This window comes from Apodemus sylvaticus, chromosome 7 (assembly GCF_947179515.1).
Source record: "Apodemus sylvaticus chromosome 7, mApoSyl1.1, whole genome shotgun sequence".
Lineage (NCBI taxonomy): Eukaryota > Metazoa > Chordata > Mammalia > Rodentia > Muridae > Apodemus > Apodemus sylvaticus.
In genome coordinates this window covers 39,453,764-39,474,231 of record NC_067478.1, presented here as the reverse complement: position 1 = coordinate 39,474,231, position 20,468 = coordinate 39,453,764, and the positions used below count along the sequence as shown (strand labels likewise).

At 40.5% G+C, this 20,468-nt stretch overlaps 1 protein-coding gene across 1 annotated transcript in view; it reads right to left on the bottom strand.

The window, feature by feature from the left end:
• Positions 1 to 10,935: 10,935 nt before the first annotated feature.
• LOC127689688 (zinc finger protein 717-like) overlaps positions 10,936 to 20,468 on the bottom strand; it is a 162,707-nt gene continuing 153,174 nt past the window's right edge. The window contains exons 7-9 of the mRNA XM_052189337.1: positions 15,165 to 15,291; positions 14,881 to 14,973; positions 10,936 to 12,515 (exon numbers count right to left, since the gene is read on the bottom strand). Of these exons, the coding sequence (XP_052045297.1) occupies positions 10,936 to 12,515; positions 14,881 to 14,973; positions 15,165 to 15,291 (1,800 nt within the window). The remainder of the gene's footprint in view (positions 12,516 to 14,880; positions 14,974 to 15,164; positions 15,292 to 20,468) is intronic.

Here is a 20,468-nt window from a genome sequence, read left to right as displayed (position 1 = left end):
TATTAAGGAATAGTGATTGTTACTTCCTATCATTTTTGACGTTATTTTTTAAATTTGATTGCTTAACTTCTTTTGGGTTTGATGAAAGGTCACTATGTTGCTTTTTCCAGGGTGAAGTTTCCCTCCTTGTATTGGTGTTGTCCTCCTATTATCCTTTTTAGGGCTGGGTTTGTGGATAGATATTGGGTAAACTTGGTTTTGTCGTGAAATATCTTAGTTTCTCCATCTATGGTGATTGAGAGTTTTGCTGGATATAGTAGTTTTGGTTGGCATTTGTGTTCTCTTAGAGTCTGCATGAGATCTGCCCAGGACCTTCTAGCCTTCATAGTCTCAGGTGAAAAGTCTGCTGTGATTCTGATAGGTCTTCCTTTATATGTTACTTGGCCTTTTTCTCTTACTGCCTTTAATATTCTTTCGTTGTTTAGAACATTTGGTGTTTTGATTATTATGTGACTGGAAGTATTTCTGTTCTGGTCCAGTCTGTTTGGAGTTCTGTAGGCTTCTTGTATATTCATGGGCATCTCTCTCTTTAGGTTAGGGAAGTTTTCTTCCATAATTTTATTGAAGATATTTGCTGGCCCTTTAAGTTGTAAATCTTCACTCTCATCTATGCCTATAATCCTTAGGTTTGGTCTTCTCATTGTGTCCTGGATTTCCTGGATATTTTGGGTTACAAGTTTTTTGCATTTTGCATTTTCTTTAACTGTTGAGTCCATGGTTTCTATGGAATCTTCAGCATCTGAGATTCTTTCTTCTATTTCTTGTATTCTGTTGTTGATATTTGCATCTCTGTCCCCTGATTTCTTCCCAAGGCTTTCTATCTCCAAAGTTGTCTCCTTTTGAGTTTTCTTAGTTGTTTCTACTTCTGATTTTAGATCCTGGATGGTTTTGCTTAGCTCCTTCACTTGCTTATCTGTGCTTTCCTGTAATTCTTTAAGAGATTTTTGTGTTTTCTCTTTCATGACCTCAGCCTGTTGACCAAAGTTCTCCTGTATTTCTTTAAGAGATTTTTGTGTTTCATCTTTCATGACCTCAGCCTGTTGACCAAAGTTCTCCTGTATTTCTTTAAGTGTTTTTTGCATTTCCTCCTTGTTGGCTTTTGTATTCTCCTGGATTTCTTTCAATGATTTTTGTGTTTCCCTTGCAAGGGCTTCTAACTTTTGATCCATTTTTCTCCTGAATTTCTTTAAGTATGTCCTTCATGTGTTCCTGTACCAGCATCATGACCAGTGATTTTAAAACCAAATCTTGTTTTACTGGTGTGATGGGGTATTCAGGACATGCTGGTAGAGGAGAATTGGGTTCAGATGTTGCCATATTGCCTTGATTTCTGTTAGTGACGTTCCTGTGTTTGCCTTTTGCCATCTAGCTCTCACTGGTGTTACTTGGTCTTGTCAGTGCTGGACTCACCAGTGCCCCTTCCCCGTTGGCCTATGGTGCACAGCTTACACCCTGCACTGCCTGTAGACAGGGTGCTGCTCTCCAGGCTGTTCAGATCCTGAAGCAGGTACCTGAAGGCTCCCGCTGGGGCCCGCAGGATTTACCTGAGCACACCGACTTCTCCCAGCTGGCTGCCCGGAAGCCCCCGCTAGCCTCTTGAGGGACCTGGAGATGTGGTGCGGCCGCCCAGGCTGATATGAAGCGGAGAGAGTTGAGCTGAGGGCTTCTGCCTGAGGCCTTGCCCCAGATTGTGTCTGTGGACCAGATGGAGCCCGTGTGCACCCCCAGGGAGCGCCGAAGGTGTATGCTGCTGTGACCTCCCCTGTGTTCCGCTCACTCCGCTGGGCAGCCGATTCCCCAACCAGGTTGGCACACACAAGGTTAGTCTGGTCGCCCAGGCCCTGAGTCCAGGCAAAAGCCTGGGAGGCTAAGGTCCGAGCAACGTTCCCCGAGGGCTATGACTGTTAATTGGGTCCGCCAGGTGTCCTGGATGGCCGGCGTGGGAGTCTGCGCTCCCCGAAAGCACCGGGAGAGTCTGTTGTGCTAACAACCTCCTGGGCGGGTTGACACACAGATGGCCCACCAAGCCGCCCAGTTCTTGGGGTCAGTCCTGTGCATTTTGGGGCCTAGACCCCCGTTTTGTTAGCCTCAGGCTACGCTTGTTAGCCGTCTATGCCCTCCCGAGCACTCTGGGTCCTGTAGGCAAAATGGTGGCGCGTGCGCCGGCCAGGGCAAAAAAACCTCCTGGCTGGGTTGGCACCCCAATGGCCACCCGAACAGCCCAGGGCCTGGGTGCAGGCCAACGCCCGTCGGGCTCAGACCCCCTCGGTGTTGTGTACCTCAGTCTGTCCGATCTCTGGGGTCCGAAATCAAGATGGAGGTGAGTCTCTCCTGACTGGCGGGAAGCCGAGTTCTGAAGTGGCTTCCGTGCAGCGAAAGGCTCTGCAGAACCGCAGCTGCTTGCCGCCAGGCTGGTCAGCGAAGGTCAGTGGTCGTGGGCGCAGGGCCTAACTAGACCCTGTGTCGCCTTGGCTCCACCGCTGATGGCCCTTCAGCTGGACCAGCCACTGCTGCCGCCGCTGCCACCGCCGCCGCCGCCGCCGCCGCCCCTGTTTGTCGCACTTGGTGTTTTTAAGCACTGAGCCATCTCACCCGCCCAATTCTGGTCTTATTAATCAAGTATATGAGTAATGTCCCCCATGTTAAAACCATCATTAGTTACGTTTTCTATTACTAACACCAAACATACCCCAAGTGATGTCATGAGGGTGGAACTGGAGTCCCATAGTGAGCACTCTTAAAGCTAGGTCCAGTACACCATAGGAATTATTGTAAGGCCTAGAAGAAAGTCCAGTCCTGTGGTTGTCAGGAACAAAAGATTAATAAGTGACCGAAGCCCAGAAAGCCCTATTTAAGATTGGCCTTAAAGCAGGATCCTCTTTTTGTCTCAGTAGTTCACCCCACATCCATATATGGGCACTACACTGATTGGACTCACTGGATTTGAATACATAAATAATTTAGGAAGGAAGACAAGAATTTGGGAGAAAGGCTGGAGGGGATGAGATGTTGGGGTGGGCATTCTAAGAAATGAGCAAGGAAAAGTTGGGAGAAGGAAAGAGGGAACTGGAAGAGATAGAGATTCCACAAGACCAACAGTGTCAATTAACCTGGACCCTTAGGGATTCCCAGAGACTGAACCACCAACCAAAGAACATACATGGCTCTACAAGCCCCCACCCCCACCCCCTGCCCACATATATTGTAGATGTTCAGCTTGGTCTTAATGTGGGTCCCCAAACACCTATAGCAGAGCCTGTCCCTGAATCTGTTACCTAACTGAAGATTCTGTTCCTCTAACTGGGCTGCCTTGTCTGTGCCTATCCCTGTAGTGACTTGATGTGCCAGGGCAGGGGATAGCCAAGGGAAGGCCTCCACATCTCAGAGGATAAGCTGAAGGGGGATGAAAGGAGGGAATGTGTGAGGGAGACTGGAAGGAAGGGGAATTGATTTGGATGTAAAGTGAAGAAACTATTTTAAAAAGAAAAGAAAGAAAACAAGTTTTCCATAAACAAAGCTAGGTACATGCCCACCGAGAGTACATATATGTACCATTCTGAAGACTTCTTCACGATTTGAGAACCTCAGTAGAATTGTCAGGCTTACACATCCCAGAACTGTAACATGAAGTGCTTGTTGTTTCCTTTCTGGCAAGTGTTTCTGGCTCTAGTGCTTTCAAAGGTTCTAACAAAATATAGTTTGCTTGTTTGTTTGTTCCTCTTGAGACAATTCTTAAAATTTCATTCTCCTGAAATCATAGATTTTTTATCTACATTCCAAACACTGCCCCTCCTCCCAGTCCCCTACACAAAGTCCCACCCTATCCCATCCTCCTTCCCCTTCTCCTCTGAGACAATGAGACCATCCCTGGTATCCCCCAATCCTGGAATATCAAATCTCTACAGGGTTAGATGAATCCTCTCCTACTGCAGCCAGAAAAGGCAGTCCTGTTAGGTACCAGATTCTACTGACAGTCTTCAGGGACAACCAACCCCCCCTCCAGTTGTTAGGGGATCCACATGGAGACTGTGCTACACATCTGTTACCCATGTGCCAGGACCTCAAACCAGTCTGTGTATGCTCTTTGGTTGGTGGCTCAGTTTATGAGAGCTTCCAGGGGTCCAGGTTTGTTGTCTCTGTTGGTCTCTGTGAAGTTCCTATCCTATTTAGGGCCTTCAGTCCTTCAGCTAGCTATTCCATAAGATTCCCAACCTCCTTCCATTTTTTTTCTCCTCTCTGTATCTATATGTTTCAGTCAACTGCTGGGTATAGCATCTCAGAGGACAGTTATGCTAGGCTTCTATCTGCAAGCATAATAGTGTATCATTAATAGTGTCAGTAAATGTTGCTTGTCTGTGGGATGGGTTTCAAGTTGAGCAGGTTGTTGGTTGGCCATTCCTTCAGTCTCTGTTCCACCTTTGTCCCTGCATTTCTTTTAGACAGGACAAACTGTTGGGTCAAAAGTTTTGTGTATGTGGTGGGGTTGAGTGGTGTGTGTGTGTGTGTGCGTGTGTGTGCTGTCCTTATCCCTCTACTGAGGATACTGCATGGCTACTCGAGGTGGCCTCTTCTGGTTTAATGACCCCACTGATAGACATCTAGGGCAAGGTCATCTGCATTGACTCCTGGGAGCCTTCCCCATTCGAAATCTCTATCATTTCCTAGAGATTTCCCCACCACCTCACTACCCTCTTTCATTTTGATTTTGTTAATCTGGGTATTCTCTCTGTGTTTGTCAGTTCATCTGAATAAGGGTTTGCAATCTCACTGATTTTCTCAAAGAACTAAAGAATTGTTCCCTTTGTTTCTATTTTATTGATTTCAGTCTTCAATTTATTTCATACCATGTACTACTTTTTAGTGTGACTTCTTCTTTTCGTTCTAGAGCTTTTAGGTGTGCTATTAAGTTGCTAGTATAAGATTTTTCTCTAGCTCTGCTTTTGTGTTTTGGAGACAGGGTTTCTCTGTGTAGCCTTGACTGTCCTGGAATTGGATCTGCAGACCAGGCTTGCCCTTGAGCTCAGAGACCCACCTGCTTCCCAAGTGATGGAATTAAAGGAGTGAGACTACACCACTGGGCTTCTCTCTAGTTGTTTTTTGTGGACACTTGGTGCTGTGACCTTGCTCTTTAGAACTTCCCCCTTTATCAAGTCCCATAATTTTGGGTATGAAGTATATTCATTTCTAGTCAATTCTATGGAGTCTTTAATTTCTTTACTTCTGTCTTCATGCAGTAGTAAATTGTACAGTTTCCATGTTTTTGTGAGCTTTCTTTTGTTTCTTTCGTTATTGATATCAAGCTTTATTCTGTGATGGCCTCATAGGATACACTGAGTTATTTCAATTTTCCTGTATCTGTTGAGACTGACTTTGTGCCCAAGAATGTGGTCAATTTTAGAGCAGGTTCTGTGAGGTGCAGAGAATGTGTATTTGTTTGTGTTTGGGAAAAAATGTTTCAATGAACACTAGCACACAATGGGCCAAGTGTTACTTAGTACACAGGCCTCTGAAAGGAATTTTCATATTAAATGCCACTGGATGGCAATATTATTTAAATATGAAACACAAAACCTAGAGAGAATTATACTACTGTTATAAAAGTGCATATAAATTTTTGGCTTCATTTATCTTCAAGTGGTTTCATATGATGTTTGATTGGCTGGTTGTTGTTTTGTTTTTTTGGGGTTTTTTGTTGTTGTTTTTTAGGGATTATTTGTTTGTTTTTGAAAACAGGCTCTCTTTTATGTAGCTCCTGCTGTCCTGGAAATAGTTATATAAGCTGGGCTTAAATTAACACATCCACTTGCCTCTGGATCCAAAATCCTGGGATTAAAGGTGTGTACTACAATGCTCAACCAATATTTGTTTTTATTACCAAAATCTTAAGTAAAACAGCCCTCCTAAGGTTTTAATGCACATAGTGACAACCATGTAATGAAAATAAAGCAGCTTTAGAGAACTTGGGAGGCAGAGGCAAGTAGAGCTCTCAGTTCTAGTACAGCCTGGTTGACAAAGTGAATTAAAGATCAGCCAAGACTACACAGAGAAACCCTATCTCCAAAAAAAAGGGGAGAGAGGTTAGAAAGGAATAAAAAGAAAGGAGAGAAAGAGAGAAAGGAAGAAGGGAACAAAGAATCAAAGAAACAAAGACACAAAGAAAGATACAGGAAGGAAGGAAAAGAAAGAGCTTTCATGGAAATGTACAACTCTGGTTCATTACTTGGAAGAGATTTAATTGTGAATTAATTCGAACAGCTGGTCACTGTCATTTCTAGACGGCTTCTCAGAGAAGATGGTCTAGATGAATTTTTGAAGATCAGGTCTTCATTGTTCTAGATGAGTTGCTTTCTTTACCTAGGTGTAATGGGTCCACAGATGACACCCACAACTGAGCGTGCATCAATAATTCAGCCTGCTGAGCTGACTGATCTTGTAATACCCCTTTGTCTTTATATTATAAAGAACCAGATATTGACCTCTGGGCACTGGATTTAGTTTTGATAAGAGCAAGAGGGAGAAGAAAATGTACAGTTTTGACAATATTCTGAGTTGTTTAGGGGTTCCTATAGAACCTCCTTGGACAACAACTGAATTAGAAGAAAGCCATTCTCAGTGCTGGAAGCTTCAGCTGGTGACAAGAGATGTCCAGTTGAGGCTGCCTCTCCATTATTTAGGAGCCCATTCATTTAGATCACTTCATATATGTATATACAGAAGGAAGCTTTTGCTGTATTAGGTTCCCATGCTATCACTCAAATAGCCCTTAATTTTAGCTGTCTCTCCCCATATTCTCAGTTTTCCCTGTCCTCCTGTCCCTTCCCTACTTGATCTTCTCATTCAAGCCCTGTCATGCATTCATCTATACCTACCTATTACAAATTCCTTTTCCTTGAAGCAACTAAGTATCTGTCCCCTTACTCTATATGTAGCTGCTGAGGTCAAACAGATTATACCTCATGTTTACAAAGGGCTTATAACCACTTATGAATTAGCAGTTAAAATCCACATCCAAATGGAAAAATTGCTATGTGTGCCTTTCTGTGTATGGATTGCCTCAATTTACTTTATAGTTCATTGTATTTGCCTGCAAATACTTTTTCCATTAATTAATGTATTCACTTTACTTCCCAATCACTGTCCCCATTCCTGATCCTCCTCTCAGAGAGTCCCTCTACCCATGCCTGTCCCCTTCTTTGAGAAAGTGGGGCCCTCCTGGGTATTCCCCTACATGGCCCAACAAATTTCTACATGGTTAGACATTCTCTATCTCTGTCTCTCTCTCTGAGGCTAGGCAAAGCAGCCCAGAGAGAATCCAGAGAAATGGATTCTAGAGACAGCGAGCTTTAGGGACAACCCCAGCTCCAGCTGTTGGAGGCCCCAAATGGAGACTGAGCTGCATATATGCTGGGGGCCTCTGTCCAGCCTGTGTAAGCCCTTTGCTTGGTGGCTCATTTCTGAGAGCACCTCAATGGCCCAGGTTAGATGACTCTTGGTTTTCCTGTGGAGTTCCAATCCCAGTCAGGGCCTTCCATCCTCCCCCTCCTCCAACTCTTCAATTACAGTCCCCAAGCTCTGTCCAATGTTTGGCTCTGTGTCCCTGCATCTCTTTCAGTCAGCTACTGGGTGGAGCCTCTCAGAGGACAGTTATGCTAGGCTCCTGTCTGCAAGCATAATAGAGTGTAATCGATAGTGTTTGCCCATAGGATGGGTCTCAAGTTGGGCTGGTTACTGGTAGACCATGTCCTCAATTTCTGCTCCATCTTTGGCCCTCTTTTTTTAGGCCAGCCAAATTTTGAGTCAAAAGCATGTAGGTGAATTGGTATCCTTATCCCTCTACTGGAGGTCCTATTTTGGTACAGGAGGCAGCCTCTTCAGGCTCTCTCCTATATATTCCCAATGCTATGAATCTCAACTAAGGTTATGCACAGTGATTCCTGGGAGCCTCCCCCATCCAGGTCTCTAGCATGTCCTAGAGATGCCTCCCACCCCCATCCTAGCCAGCTACAGATTTCTATTCATGCTCCTGGAACATTCTCTCTTGTCTCTCCCATACCTGATCCTGAACCATTTCCTTCACTGTCCCCTCTCTCAGCCAGTTCTCCAGTCCCTCTGCCTCCTATGACTATTTTATCTTCCCCTTCAAATGAAATTCAATCATCCTTGCTTGGGCCTTCCTTCTTGTTTTGTTTCTTTGTGTCTATGGAGTATATCATATGTTTATTGTGAAAATTCCTTTCAAAAGTTTCATAGGCTAAGTAAAACTTGGCCAATTATGTGGTAAAAATTGAAGGTGAGTGATTCCCTACTATATCATGGTGAGGAAACCAAGGTTGTAACAAGAGGAAAAGAAAATGCCACAAAAGAGAGTACTGCTAATCTTGGGGTTACTCCCAAAATTTTGTATTTTTTTAAAATTTATGTATTTTATATGAGTACACTATAACTGTCTTCAGACACACCAGAAGAGGGCATCTGATCTCATTACAGATGATTGTGAGCTATCATGTGGTTGCTGTGGAACTCAGGACCTCTGAAAGAGCAGTCAGTGCTCTTAACCACTAAGCCATCTCTCCAGCCTTTGTATTATTTTTAATGCAGCACAGAGCATGTTTTTGTCTTTCTGCACTTAGCTTGGTCCACTTCTGACCCTCTAATGTGTTGTAAAACAGCCAAGAAGGCCCACAGAAGCAGCTAAAATGATGAAACTACGTGATCTTGGATTTTCAACCTAAAAAAGAAAATGCCATCACAGATCCTCACAGACTACTATCAGCCCATGGGTTTATGTCTAATAAATACTCAAATATTTGTTGTTAAAGTGATATTTAACATTGCCTGTATTCATATGTATAATGCATGACTTCGTATGTCTCTATGTATTATAATTTTGTATAAAACTGGAAATACTATAAAAAACATTTGACATCTACTTTTTTTCAATGAGATAAATTCACATGAAAAAAGGCATTCCCCAAAATGATTCCTTGTGGTTTTTTCCACATTTGATTTTTCTACAATTAACCTGGGACTCAAGGGAGTCTTCTCTTCTGTATGAATGTGCTGATAAAGGGCTAATCACTCAAATCTGAAAGATTCTCTGTATTCATAAAATGAATTACCAATAATGAGCTCTTGGTAATATAATGAAAACAAATCACAGTTGGGAAGACTAAACATTACACATTTATTTCTCACTAATGCACCAGATACATGGCACAAAGATAAAGGTTAAAGACCTGTTTTCATCAAACAATTCTTAGCTGGGCAGTGGTAGTGCACGACTGTAATCCCAGCACTCTGGGAGTCTGGGAGTTTTCTGAGTTCAAGCCCAGCCTGATCTACAGAGTGAGCTCCAGGACAGCCAGAGCTATACAGAGAAACCTTGTCTCAGAAAAAAACAAATCCAAAAAAAAAAAAAAACAAAAAAACAAAAAAAAAAACAAAAAAACAAAAAACAAAAAAACAAAAAAAACCCAAACAATTATTAACTTGCAGGAACTTTCTCCTACCATCTTTTACGAAGATGTCCTTAGGGTCATGAGCACCTCACTCTGACATGACAAAGAAACTGAAAACCACTACCTGCAATTTTTCAGGCCGCGGAGTCTAGTACTACTCACCACTTGCGTTCAGAGTCTCTCAGCAGAGTGCATTTAATTTGTGATGGCCACAAGCAAAAGCTGAAAGTTGCAACCTATTTCCAGAGATAAGAAAATAGTCTCTGGAGCACACGTAATTACTCTGCTAATATACCCAGTATTATTTCTTTATATACATTTTGTGATGTATGTCAAAGATTGGTTTCTTTTGTTGGTGTTGGTTTTTAATTTTTTTAACTTATATACTTTACATCCCACTCACCACCCCCCTCCAGGTCACCTCCTCCCACAATCCTTCCTCCATCACCTCATCCTGCTCTCCTCTGAGTGGGTGGGAGACCCCTGGGTATACCTCCCCAAACCCTGGCACTTCAAGTCTCCGCACAACTAGGCACTTCCTCTCCCACTGAGGCCAGACAAGGCAGTCCAGTTAGGAGAACATATCCCGAGTACAGGCAACAGGTTTTGGGATAGCCCCTGCTCCAGGTATCCAGGACCCACATGAAGACCAAGCTGCTCATCTGCTACATATGGCAGGGAGGCCTAGGTCCAGCCTGTGTATGTTCTTTGGTTGATGGTTCAGACTCTGAGGACCCCAAGGGTCCAGATTAGTTGGCTCTGTTAGTCTTCCTGTGGAGTTCCTATCCCCTTCTGCCCCCATAATCATTCCTCCTCTTCTTCTATAAGAGTCCCCAAGCTCCACCCACTGTTTGACTATGGGTGTCTGTCTCTGTCTGAGTCAGTTGCTCAGTGGAGCCTCTCAGAGGACAACTTGCTCCTGTCTGCAAGCATAAGAGAATCATCAATAATGTCAGGGACTAGTACTTGCCACATAGCACAGTACCTGGACCGCCTAGCCATACTAATGAGGCATCTCAATAACCTTAGCCTTCAGCCAATGACCTTCTCTTCCTGGATATTCTCACATTATCCCCCAACATTACATAATCCCTCGTTTACCCAGAATAAAGCCTATGTGCTCACATCCACCCCCAGTAAAGCAATACAAACAAGCTAAGATCATCTCAGAGAGCTTCTTCATTAATGATCACCTCAGGGAAGGTCTTCACCTAAAAGGAGCCATAACACTAAGACTCCTGAAGAAAACCTCTCTCCTCTGCCCCTCTGTCACTAGCTCCAAACCAGACTAAGTTCCTTCCTCCCCTACACTATTTTGACCCTTCCAGCCTGACATGCAGCAATGTCTGACACCTCAAGAGGAACACAGACTGCAAAGCCCTGTCCTTGACTTCACCTTGTCTTCCACAAGCCAGTGTACTGGCTGATGCACACCTCCACACGAGAGGCAGAACATGGACCACATCCACGTCCATTCCTAACATAGCTCCCCATGTCGGTGAGTTCTCTGATGCCTGCTTAGGTTTGATTTCTGTGAAAAGGTTTTTCTACAAACATTACATTCATAAGGTTTCTCCCCAGAATGAATCAACTCATGTACAATGAGGTATGATTTGTAGCCAAACATTTTTCCACACTGAATGCATTCATAGGGCTTTTCACCTGTGTGGATTCTGTGATGCTTACTGAGGACTAACTTCCACTGAAACGTTTTCCCACATTTATTACATTCATAGGGTTTTTCACCTGTGTGAATTATCTGGTGCTTGTTGAGATATGACTTGTTTTGAAATGCTTTCCCACACTCTTTACAATCATATGGTTTCTCACCTGTGTGAACCTTCTGGTGAGTTTTGAGGTATGACTTATTTTGAAAGGCTTTTCCACATTCTTTACATTTATGTAATTTCTCACTGTTGTGGATCCTCTGATGCCTCCTGAGGTCTGACTTCTGGTAAAAGGCTTTTCCACACTCACTGCACACATAGGGCTTCTCGCCATTGTGAATTCTATGATGCACGTTGAAGTATGACCTGTTATGGAAGGTTTTCCCACATTTCTCACACTCATACGGTTTATCACTCTTGTGAGTTCCCTGATGCATTCTGAGGTACGACCTCTTTAGAAAGGCTCTTCCACATTCTTTACACTCGTATGGTTTCTCCTCAGTATGAGTTCTCTGGTGCGTTTTGAGGTACCACTTATGTTGGAAGGCTTTACCACACTCATAGCATTCAAAGGGTTTCTCTCCGGTGTGAGATCTCTCATGTACAATGAGAGCTGACTTTTGTCTGAAGGTTTTATCACATTCACTACATCCATAGGGCTTTTCTCCAGTGTGAATTCTCTGATGAATAGTAAGGGAAGATTTAGTGCTAAAAGGTTTCTCACACTGGATACATATATGGTCTTTTTTCTGGTTATGTGTTCTCTGATATACTATAAGGTCTAATTCACTGGTAAAGGTTTTCCTACTTTCAAGGTATTTACAAGATTTTCTCACTGAGTTTGTTGCTTGGTGTTTAGTGAGGTTACACTTCTTACTGAAAGTTGCCTTCCCTATCTTAGCCATGACATCTGACTGAACAGAAACTTGCTCACACTCATTATGCTTACAAGAAGTCAGTCCCATTTGAAGTCTCTTAGATGGAGTAACTTTTTTCAATAGTTTTCCCTCCTTTGTATCTTTCCTTTCTCCAATATATTCAAATTCCTGCTGTCCAGTTAGAATCTTAGAATGCTGACCCAACTGCACAGGACATCTGATGGATTTCCCTGCTACACAACAGCCATTATATTGCTCTCCAGCACACAATCCATGAGGTTCCAAAGAGAGATGTGTATTCAGATATCCATTCAACTCCTCAGGCTTCACTCCTGAACAGTTTCTATTACTTACAACAAAACTTGAAATATTCATGGAGTAAAAATAAAAAGTGTTTTCTAATCCCTCTGCTTCCTCAGTTACTTTATTTGGGCTGTTGGAGGTAACTTGCCACAAATGTCTCTCTCGACTCTTCTGGTTAGTTTCAATTATGCCATCCACACTGCAGAAGACTAAAAATACAAACAAACAAACAAACAAAAGAACTTTCTATAAATTATTTTAAGAGTTTCTAATGGGATTCTCATGTTTATGAAAAAAACAATTTCTAGCCTACTAGCACATACTGTTATTAAGATCAGAGTAAGTACTAGCTTATAAACTTTAGCTTACTCCTTTAATTTAACATACTGAAATACACTGGTAAGTTTCCTAGTATTAACGTATTAGTAAAGTATTGTTTCATTTTATTTTTGTGAAGAAGTATTTTGTTAAAATATCCACCAAATACTAGGTATAGTTTTCCACTCAGAGAATGGTTACATTTTTTCCAATGTTCTAGTCACATATATACTTTAATATATGATGGTAATGACCTTTTCTTTCTGTCATTCTCTTTATTCTGGTCTAAAAGAGGCAATAATTTCTAGGACATCCTCTTTGCAGATTCTGAGCAAACTCTGATAGGCTACTTCCTAGGTTTCCATTATGGCCACGAATTTGCATCTTGTATGCTTAGAGTTATTACAAATGACAACAGACTGTGAGTATTTCAAACCTGAAATTTCTTCCTTTCTACTTCCACCCAAAACATTCCAGTTTGAGGGCTCAATTGAACAACATGTCCTGTTCTTTTCTGAACCAAAATAAATACAAGGAAACTCCTGTTTACCATTCTGGGAAAAACATGCATGCTGTACATCTTCTCTAAAATATGTGGCTACTTGTGATAATGATGAGCCCTAACATTTGCCTCCAAAGTGGTGATGCATGCACCAGTATCTAGTAATTCATCAATTCTCAAGGATGTTGGCACGTTTCAGAGACTTGACTTCTCTAAGTTTCATAAAAAGTAGCTTCTACAATTCCTCATTATCTTTGTTGCTTTAGAATGAGAGAAGAAAAATTAAACAAGTGCTACATTTAAATTACAACCCTCATCCAAAAAGAAGAAGAAGAAGAAGAAGAAGAAGAAGAAGAAGAAGAAGAAGAAGAAGAAGAAGAAGAAGAAGCAGCTTGAGTCCTTCAACTTGAAAACTTATCTCTTGGGGCTGGAGAGACAGCTTAGTAGTTACAAGAACTGCTGCTTTTCTGAAGGTCCTGAGTGCAAATCCCAGAAACCACATGGTAGCTCACAACCACCTGTAATAAGATCCAATGCCCTCTTCTAGGCTACAGTGTACTTACATATAATAAATAAATAAATTTTTAAAAGAAAAAAAAAACCTAGGCAGTGGTGGCCCATGCCTTTAATCCCAGCACTGGGGAGGCAGAGGCAGGTGAATTTCTGAGTTCAAGGCCAGCCTGGTCTACAGAGTGAATTCTAGGACAGCCAAGGCTACACAAAGAAATCCTGCCTCAAAAAACCAAAAAGAAAAAGAAAAAAAAAAAAACAAAGAAAGAAAGAAAGAAAGAAAGAAAGAAAGAAAAAAGAAAGAAAGAAAGAAAGAAAGAAAGAAAGAAAGAAAGAAAGAAAGAAAGAAAGAAAGAAAGAAAGAAAAAGAAAGAGAAAAAAAGAAAGAATGAAAAAGAAAAAAACTTGTCTCACTTCTCTTTGCAACGAAAAAGCTCTTGATTCTTTCTGAAATGGAAACGCCCCTTCCTATGGGTTCTCCTTATCATTTCTTACATCATAGCTCACAGCCTAACTTCTAAATCTGTTTCTATATTATCTCATCAACTTCGTAAGTGAAATACTCTATAACTTTAAACACTCACTATACTCTGGTTCAACATTACATATACTTGTTTGTGATTCCTCAGTACAAATAAACTTATTTGTCTTTGTTGAAATTAATTCCATGAAGTAAGGACATTACTTTTAGATTTTTGTTTTGTTTTGTTTTGGTTTTTGAGACAGGGTTTCTCTGTGGAGTCCTGGCTGTCCTGGAACTCACTCTGTACACCACACTGGACTCCAGAAATCCACCTGCCTCTGCCCCCTGAGTACTGGGATTGAAGGTGTGCGCCACCACCGCCTAGCTACTTTTACATTTTTATTTATATAAAATATATATAAGAACCAGCATTGAAATCTGCCTCATTAAACTGTGCTAAAACAAAAACAAGCACATGAAATATGTCTGAAAACAAAATCCCCATGAGTCTGGAGTGCAAGAGGCAAGTGAAGCTATGAAAAAGAAAAAGTACCAGAAAAAAACATCAAATTACAGAAGTCAAGATAGATGGGGGGCTGGGGGAGGGTCTAAAATATTTCATCAAATTGAAATGCAGGAACAGATGCAAGAGAACTAACTCTCCTTGCAGACTACATAACAAACACGTTTGAGCCCTCAGATACAGAACTGGGGGATAAACTGATGATATAGCCAACCTTTGTTATACACAGTTTCCCATCCATATGGACCAACAACCAACCTGGCAGAGTCTTGTTTGCAGGTTCTTCTGCTGTCCATGGCTCCTCTCCCTGTTCCAATTTGAAGATCAACTCAGGTTTAGGGATGCATTGCCCTGTTAATAGGAAATAATATAGGACTTGGAAAAATTCTGCTAATAAGAAAGAGAAAACCAGGTTTTAATATCTAGGCAACAAAAGTGCAAATGTGGACCTTTCACTAGAGAGCAGTGAATAATCATACAAGGCCTAGAACCTTAGCCCTCAAACTTATAAGTGCAGGGAAGGTGCTTGCTCTGAGACTTACCCAGTGAGAGCCAGCTACTATACATCTCCAGCATCACACTCCTGTACAGCATCTTCTGAGCATTGTTGAGATTTTGCCACTCCTCCCAGGTGAACGTGACAGTGACATCCTCAAATGACACCAAATCCTGTAACAACACATTTCTCCTCAATCAATTTACTCCAACCTTGTAAAAAGAAACCTGAAGATCAGCTTCTCTTAAGGGGTAGAAGGCTCTCATGTGTATTTTACATTATAATATACCTTGTTTATATAGTATAAAAAAGTAAAAAAAAATCCTGATGTTATTGATTAATTTACTACCTGATAATGTTAAAATAAAACCTTTACTGTTGGTGTAAAAGAACCCAGACTACTCAGTTAACCAGGCCTTAATCAGATATGACTGCAGGTGAACATAAACATACCCACGCCTCGTTCTACCTCCTAGGAGTTGGAGGCAGCCTGACTAATGTCATGTTGTATGGGTTGTGCAATAATAATTTCCATTATCTTGTGTAAATGAATTATCTTTAATATAAGTTTCATCTGTGAATTAATCCAGTAGCTGTATTTCTTTACTTTATACTATTTCTCAATAATCACTCAGAAAAATCAGTATTTCTTTAAATCTGCACCTTAATAGCTGATGTCTCACTATTCTCTATTCTGTCCAGCCATTGGGTGATCATCTTTTATTATCAGGCAGAGAATAAATGGTAAGAATTGTTTACAGAAACTTGACACAGAACATTCTTAGTATAAGCATTTTTGTGCTGTGTCATGATTGAAACAAGGGCAAAGAAATTTGCATTTGAATTACACAAGGGTAAACTTTACACATTGTACAGAAACATTATGTCTACATTTCCCCCTTTTGTCTAATAAAAGGCTCTTTCCTTATAATAATAAACAACACACAGCAGGAACAATTATGAAACAATTATAAAAATATTACGTAAGAGTTACATTGAAAGAGTCTGGTCTATTTGCATTTGGAAACTCATAAAGTATGTTATTTCATACCTTACACAGTGATAAAGACTTAAATAGCCCAAGAAAATTATCAGCTGAGGATGAAAAAGAGTTGGCTTTGACAGAGAAGAAACTATAGAATACACAGCTAGATCATTACCCAAGAACACCTGCATCCCGGCTATCATCCCTTCTACTCATTCTCCCACAGGAATTCTTACGCAAAGGGAAGATTTTAACCTTAGAATAGATATTTTAGTACACAAACAGAGTAAAAAAATAAAAACCTATACAGAAAAGGTTTCCGAATTGATTCTAAACGGAAAATTCTGACTTTGTCAACTCTCTGGAATGGATCCACCTGAGATTGTGGCACCTTTTACCAATGCTGAGATTGCCTCACTATGGGCACAAGATGAACTTTGACAAAGAGCCTGAAGTAATTTTTAGAAGAAATTAACAACAAATACTCAAAAAGCAAGTGGCTTCAATTTGTAAAAAGAACTAATTGGATTTTCCCTTGTATAATAAAAAGAATTCCACAAATCGGCAACCAACAAATTGGGAAAAGATCTTCACCAATCCTACATCAGATAGAGGGCTAATATCCAATATATATAAAGAACTCAAGAAGTTAGACTCCAGAAAACCAAACAACCCTATTAAAAAATGGGGTACAGAGTTAAACAAAGAACTCTCACCTGAAGAACTTCGGATGGCGGAGAAACATCTTTAAAAATGCTCAACTTCATTAGTCATTAGGGAAATGCAAATCAAAACAACCCTGAGATTTCACCTTACACCAGTCAGAATGGCTAAGATTAAAAATTCAGGAGACAGCAGGTGTTGGAGAGGATGTGGAGAAAGAGGAACACTCCTCCACTGCTGGTGGGGTTGCAAATTGGTACAACCACTCTAGAAATCAGTCTGGCAGTTCCTCCGAAAACTGGGCACCTCACTTCCAGAAGATCCTGCTATACCACTCCTGGGCATATACCCAAAAGATTCCCCAGCATGTAATAAGGATACATGTTCCACTATATTCATAGCAGCCCTATTTATAATTGCCAGAAGTTTGAAAGAACCCAGGTATCCCTCAACAGAAGAGTGGATGCAAAAATGTGGTATATCTACACAATGGAGTACTATTCAGCCATTAGAAACAATGAATTCATGAAATTCTTAGGCAAATGGATGGAGCTGGAGAACATCATACTAAGTGAGGTAACCTAGACTCAAAAGATTAATCATGGTATGCACTCACTAATAAGTGGATATTAACCTAGAAAACTGGAATACCCAAAACATAATCCACACACCAAATGAGGTACATGAAGAATGGGAGGAGTGGCCCCTTGTTCTGGAAAGACTCAGTGAAACAGTATAGAGCAAAATCAGAACAGGGAAGTGGGAAGGGTTGGGTGGGAAAACAGGGGGAGGGAAGGGGACTGATGGGACTTTCGGGGAGTGGGGTCCAGAAAAGGGGAAATCATTTGAATTGTAAATAAATATATCAATAAAAAAAGAAATGAAAAAAAAAAGAATTCCAATTTCTGGAGCACTTACAATTTACACTGATGCAAATAAATCAGGAAAGGCAGGATATAAGTCAGAAGATATAAATAAGGTGGTTAAAAATCCTTATGAATCAGGATAAAATCAGAATCATATGAAATACTTATGGCATAATTAGATTTTCAAGGATCTGTTAGTATAGTAACTAACTCTAAATATGCATAAAGTGTTTTTTTTCCATATAGAAACTACTGAGCTTATTCAGGATGATTCCAAATTGACTTCTCTGCTTATTCAACAAGTGGGCTGATTCTGCCATTATGTGTTTATTAGAAGTTATGGCAATTATGGGTATACCTATACAAATTAAAACTGACAATGCTCCAGCGTATGTCACTAGTAAAAAATTTTAAAACTTTACATATTAATAAATAAAGCATATTACAGGTATACCAACAATCCTACAGAACAAATAGTCATTGAAAGGTCCAACTGTACTTTAAAAGAAATGCTTAATAAACAGGACTATCAAAGAACGCAAAGATAGATTACAAAATGCTTTATTAACTTAAAATTTCTTAAATGCTAATAAACAAAAAACAATGGCCACTGAAGACACTGGATTATATAAAAAAAAAAAACTGAATTATATCAGCCTGTTTATTTCAAAGATATATTAACTTCAAAACAGAGAGCATGAAATGTGTTACTCTGGGGAAGGAACTTTGAATATGTTCATATAGGAAAAGAAAAATTATTGATTTCATACAAACTGATAAAATAATCAGATTTGATAGAGGAAGACACCATGAAGATCTTGACTACAGATAGGAAAAAGGAAATCAAAAAGACCAAACAGAATCTGTAACATGATTTCCTGATCCCTCTACATGGATCAGCCTTGACACTGGCAAGACAAAAAAAATGTGTCTAACAAGAACTTCACCTAGTCATAGCCAATGGATCTTACTGACTACAGCGTCTTCAAGATCTATCATTCTATCCTTTCATATGGCATGAATGAAGATTTATATTGCAGTTTGGATATATGATCAAACTAGCTCATAAACCTGCTCAAACAAGAAATAAAAAATCATCTTTAACTGATTTGTGCGTGTTGGACATTCCATATATGATATTAATATAGAAATATATATTACCTCTAAAAGCTTTATGTTCACAGAAAAAAACAACCCAGAACACAGTCCTGACAAGATTCACCCTCAAGGATGCTGAGATGCTGAGACTTGCTATTCCACGTCCCTGCCTGATCCTACCTCAACTACATCGAAGCTGGTTTCCTCTAAAGACTTGCTTCTGGGACAGCTTCAGAACAGCTATCACTTGGTCCAGCCTTTCAGACGATTCCAATTTGGACTTCATTTAAGCCTGCACTTTCTCAGCATACAGAGCCTGGACAACAACTGCTACAGCTAGCTTCTTTAAGACTAACCACTTTTTTTAAATTGTCTCGGGCCCCCAAAAACAAATTCTATATCTAAAATCAACTGGAAACAATTATAAGCAAACTTCACCCCATTCCCAAAAGTGGGGTAAAGGAACTTTCATCATTCAATAGCTGTCAGATGTTTGTTATCTTTTAAAGGGGGATGGTTACAAATAATTATGGTCTTGGACAGGGAGGAAACAAAATAGGAAGGTTAGATTCAGGGATTTCTTTTTCCTTTCCTTTTCACTTTCTTTCTTTCTTGGGTAAGGGAAAGGGGGTTGATAAAAAGGGGGGATAGAGAAGTATTATAAGAAGTTAGATATAGCCGGGCAGTGGTGGCATACGCCTTTAATCCCAGCACTTGGGAGACAGAGCCAGGTGGATTTCTGAGTTCTAAGCCAGCCTGGTCTACAAAGTGAGTTCCAGGACAGCCAGGGCTATACAGAAAAAAATCCTGTCTCAAAAAGACAAAAGAAGAAGAAAGAGAAGGAGGAGGAGGAGGACGAGGAGGACAAGTAGGAGGAGGAGGACGAGGAGGAGAAGGAGGAGGAGGAGAAGGAGAAGGAGGAGGAGGAGGAAGAAGAAGGAAGAAGAAGAAGGAGGAGAAGGAGAAGAAGGAGAAGGAGAAGAAGAAGAAGAAGGAAGAAGGGAGAAGAAGAAGAAGGAGAAGCAGAAGGAGAAGAAGGAGTAGTAGTAGTAGTAGTAGTAGTTGTTGTTGTTGTTGTTGTTAGATATATAAGGGTAGATTATTGACTCTACTCTTAAGCCAAAAAACATTTATAGTCATAATCTGACATTGGTACAGGATTGTGTATATTGATACAAAAATATGTTTATTTTTGATACATTGGCATGGGTTATTTTATACTGATATAAATTTAAGGTTACTTTGATACCCACAATGTATATATGTTCTTAATGTTTATTCGAGGTATTGTACTTATATAATTCTTAAAGATGCAGTGCAAAAGTTCTAGTCCTTTTGAAAGGACTGCTATTACAAACTGTTAGGGATGATTAAAAACTGCAAGTTACAAACTTTTAGGGATGGTTACGATAGTCAGACTCATGGTCATATTAAATACTAGTCTAGTTAATTACAATAAGGTGTTTTCAAGGTATTTTCAGATAGTAAATAGCTAGGAATAAACAATGTTAGACAATTCAGATATATTATAAGTGGATAGCCAGTCTTCAAAAACCTCAGAGATCCACAGCATATGCCATATAAAATTATTGCATTATTAAAAGATCTCTTGACTATAAGACAAGTCAGCTCCTGAAAGTCCCCCATTTGACATCACGTATGATGATGAGCGTCCATAAGCTCCATGTGGAGGTGACTCAATTGTGTCAAGCTACCCACTGGGCAAAGAAAATGCCCA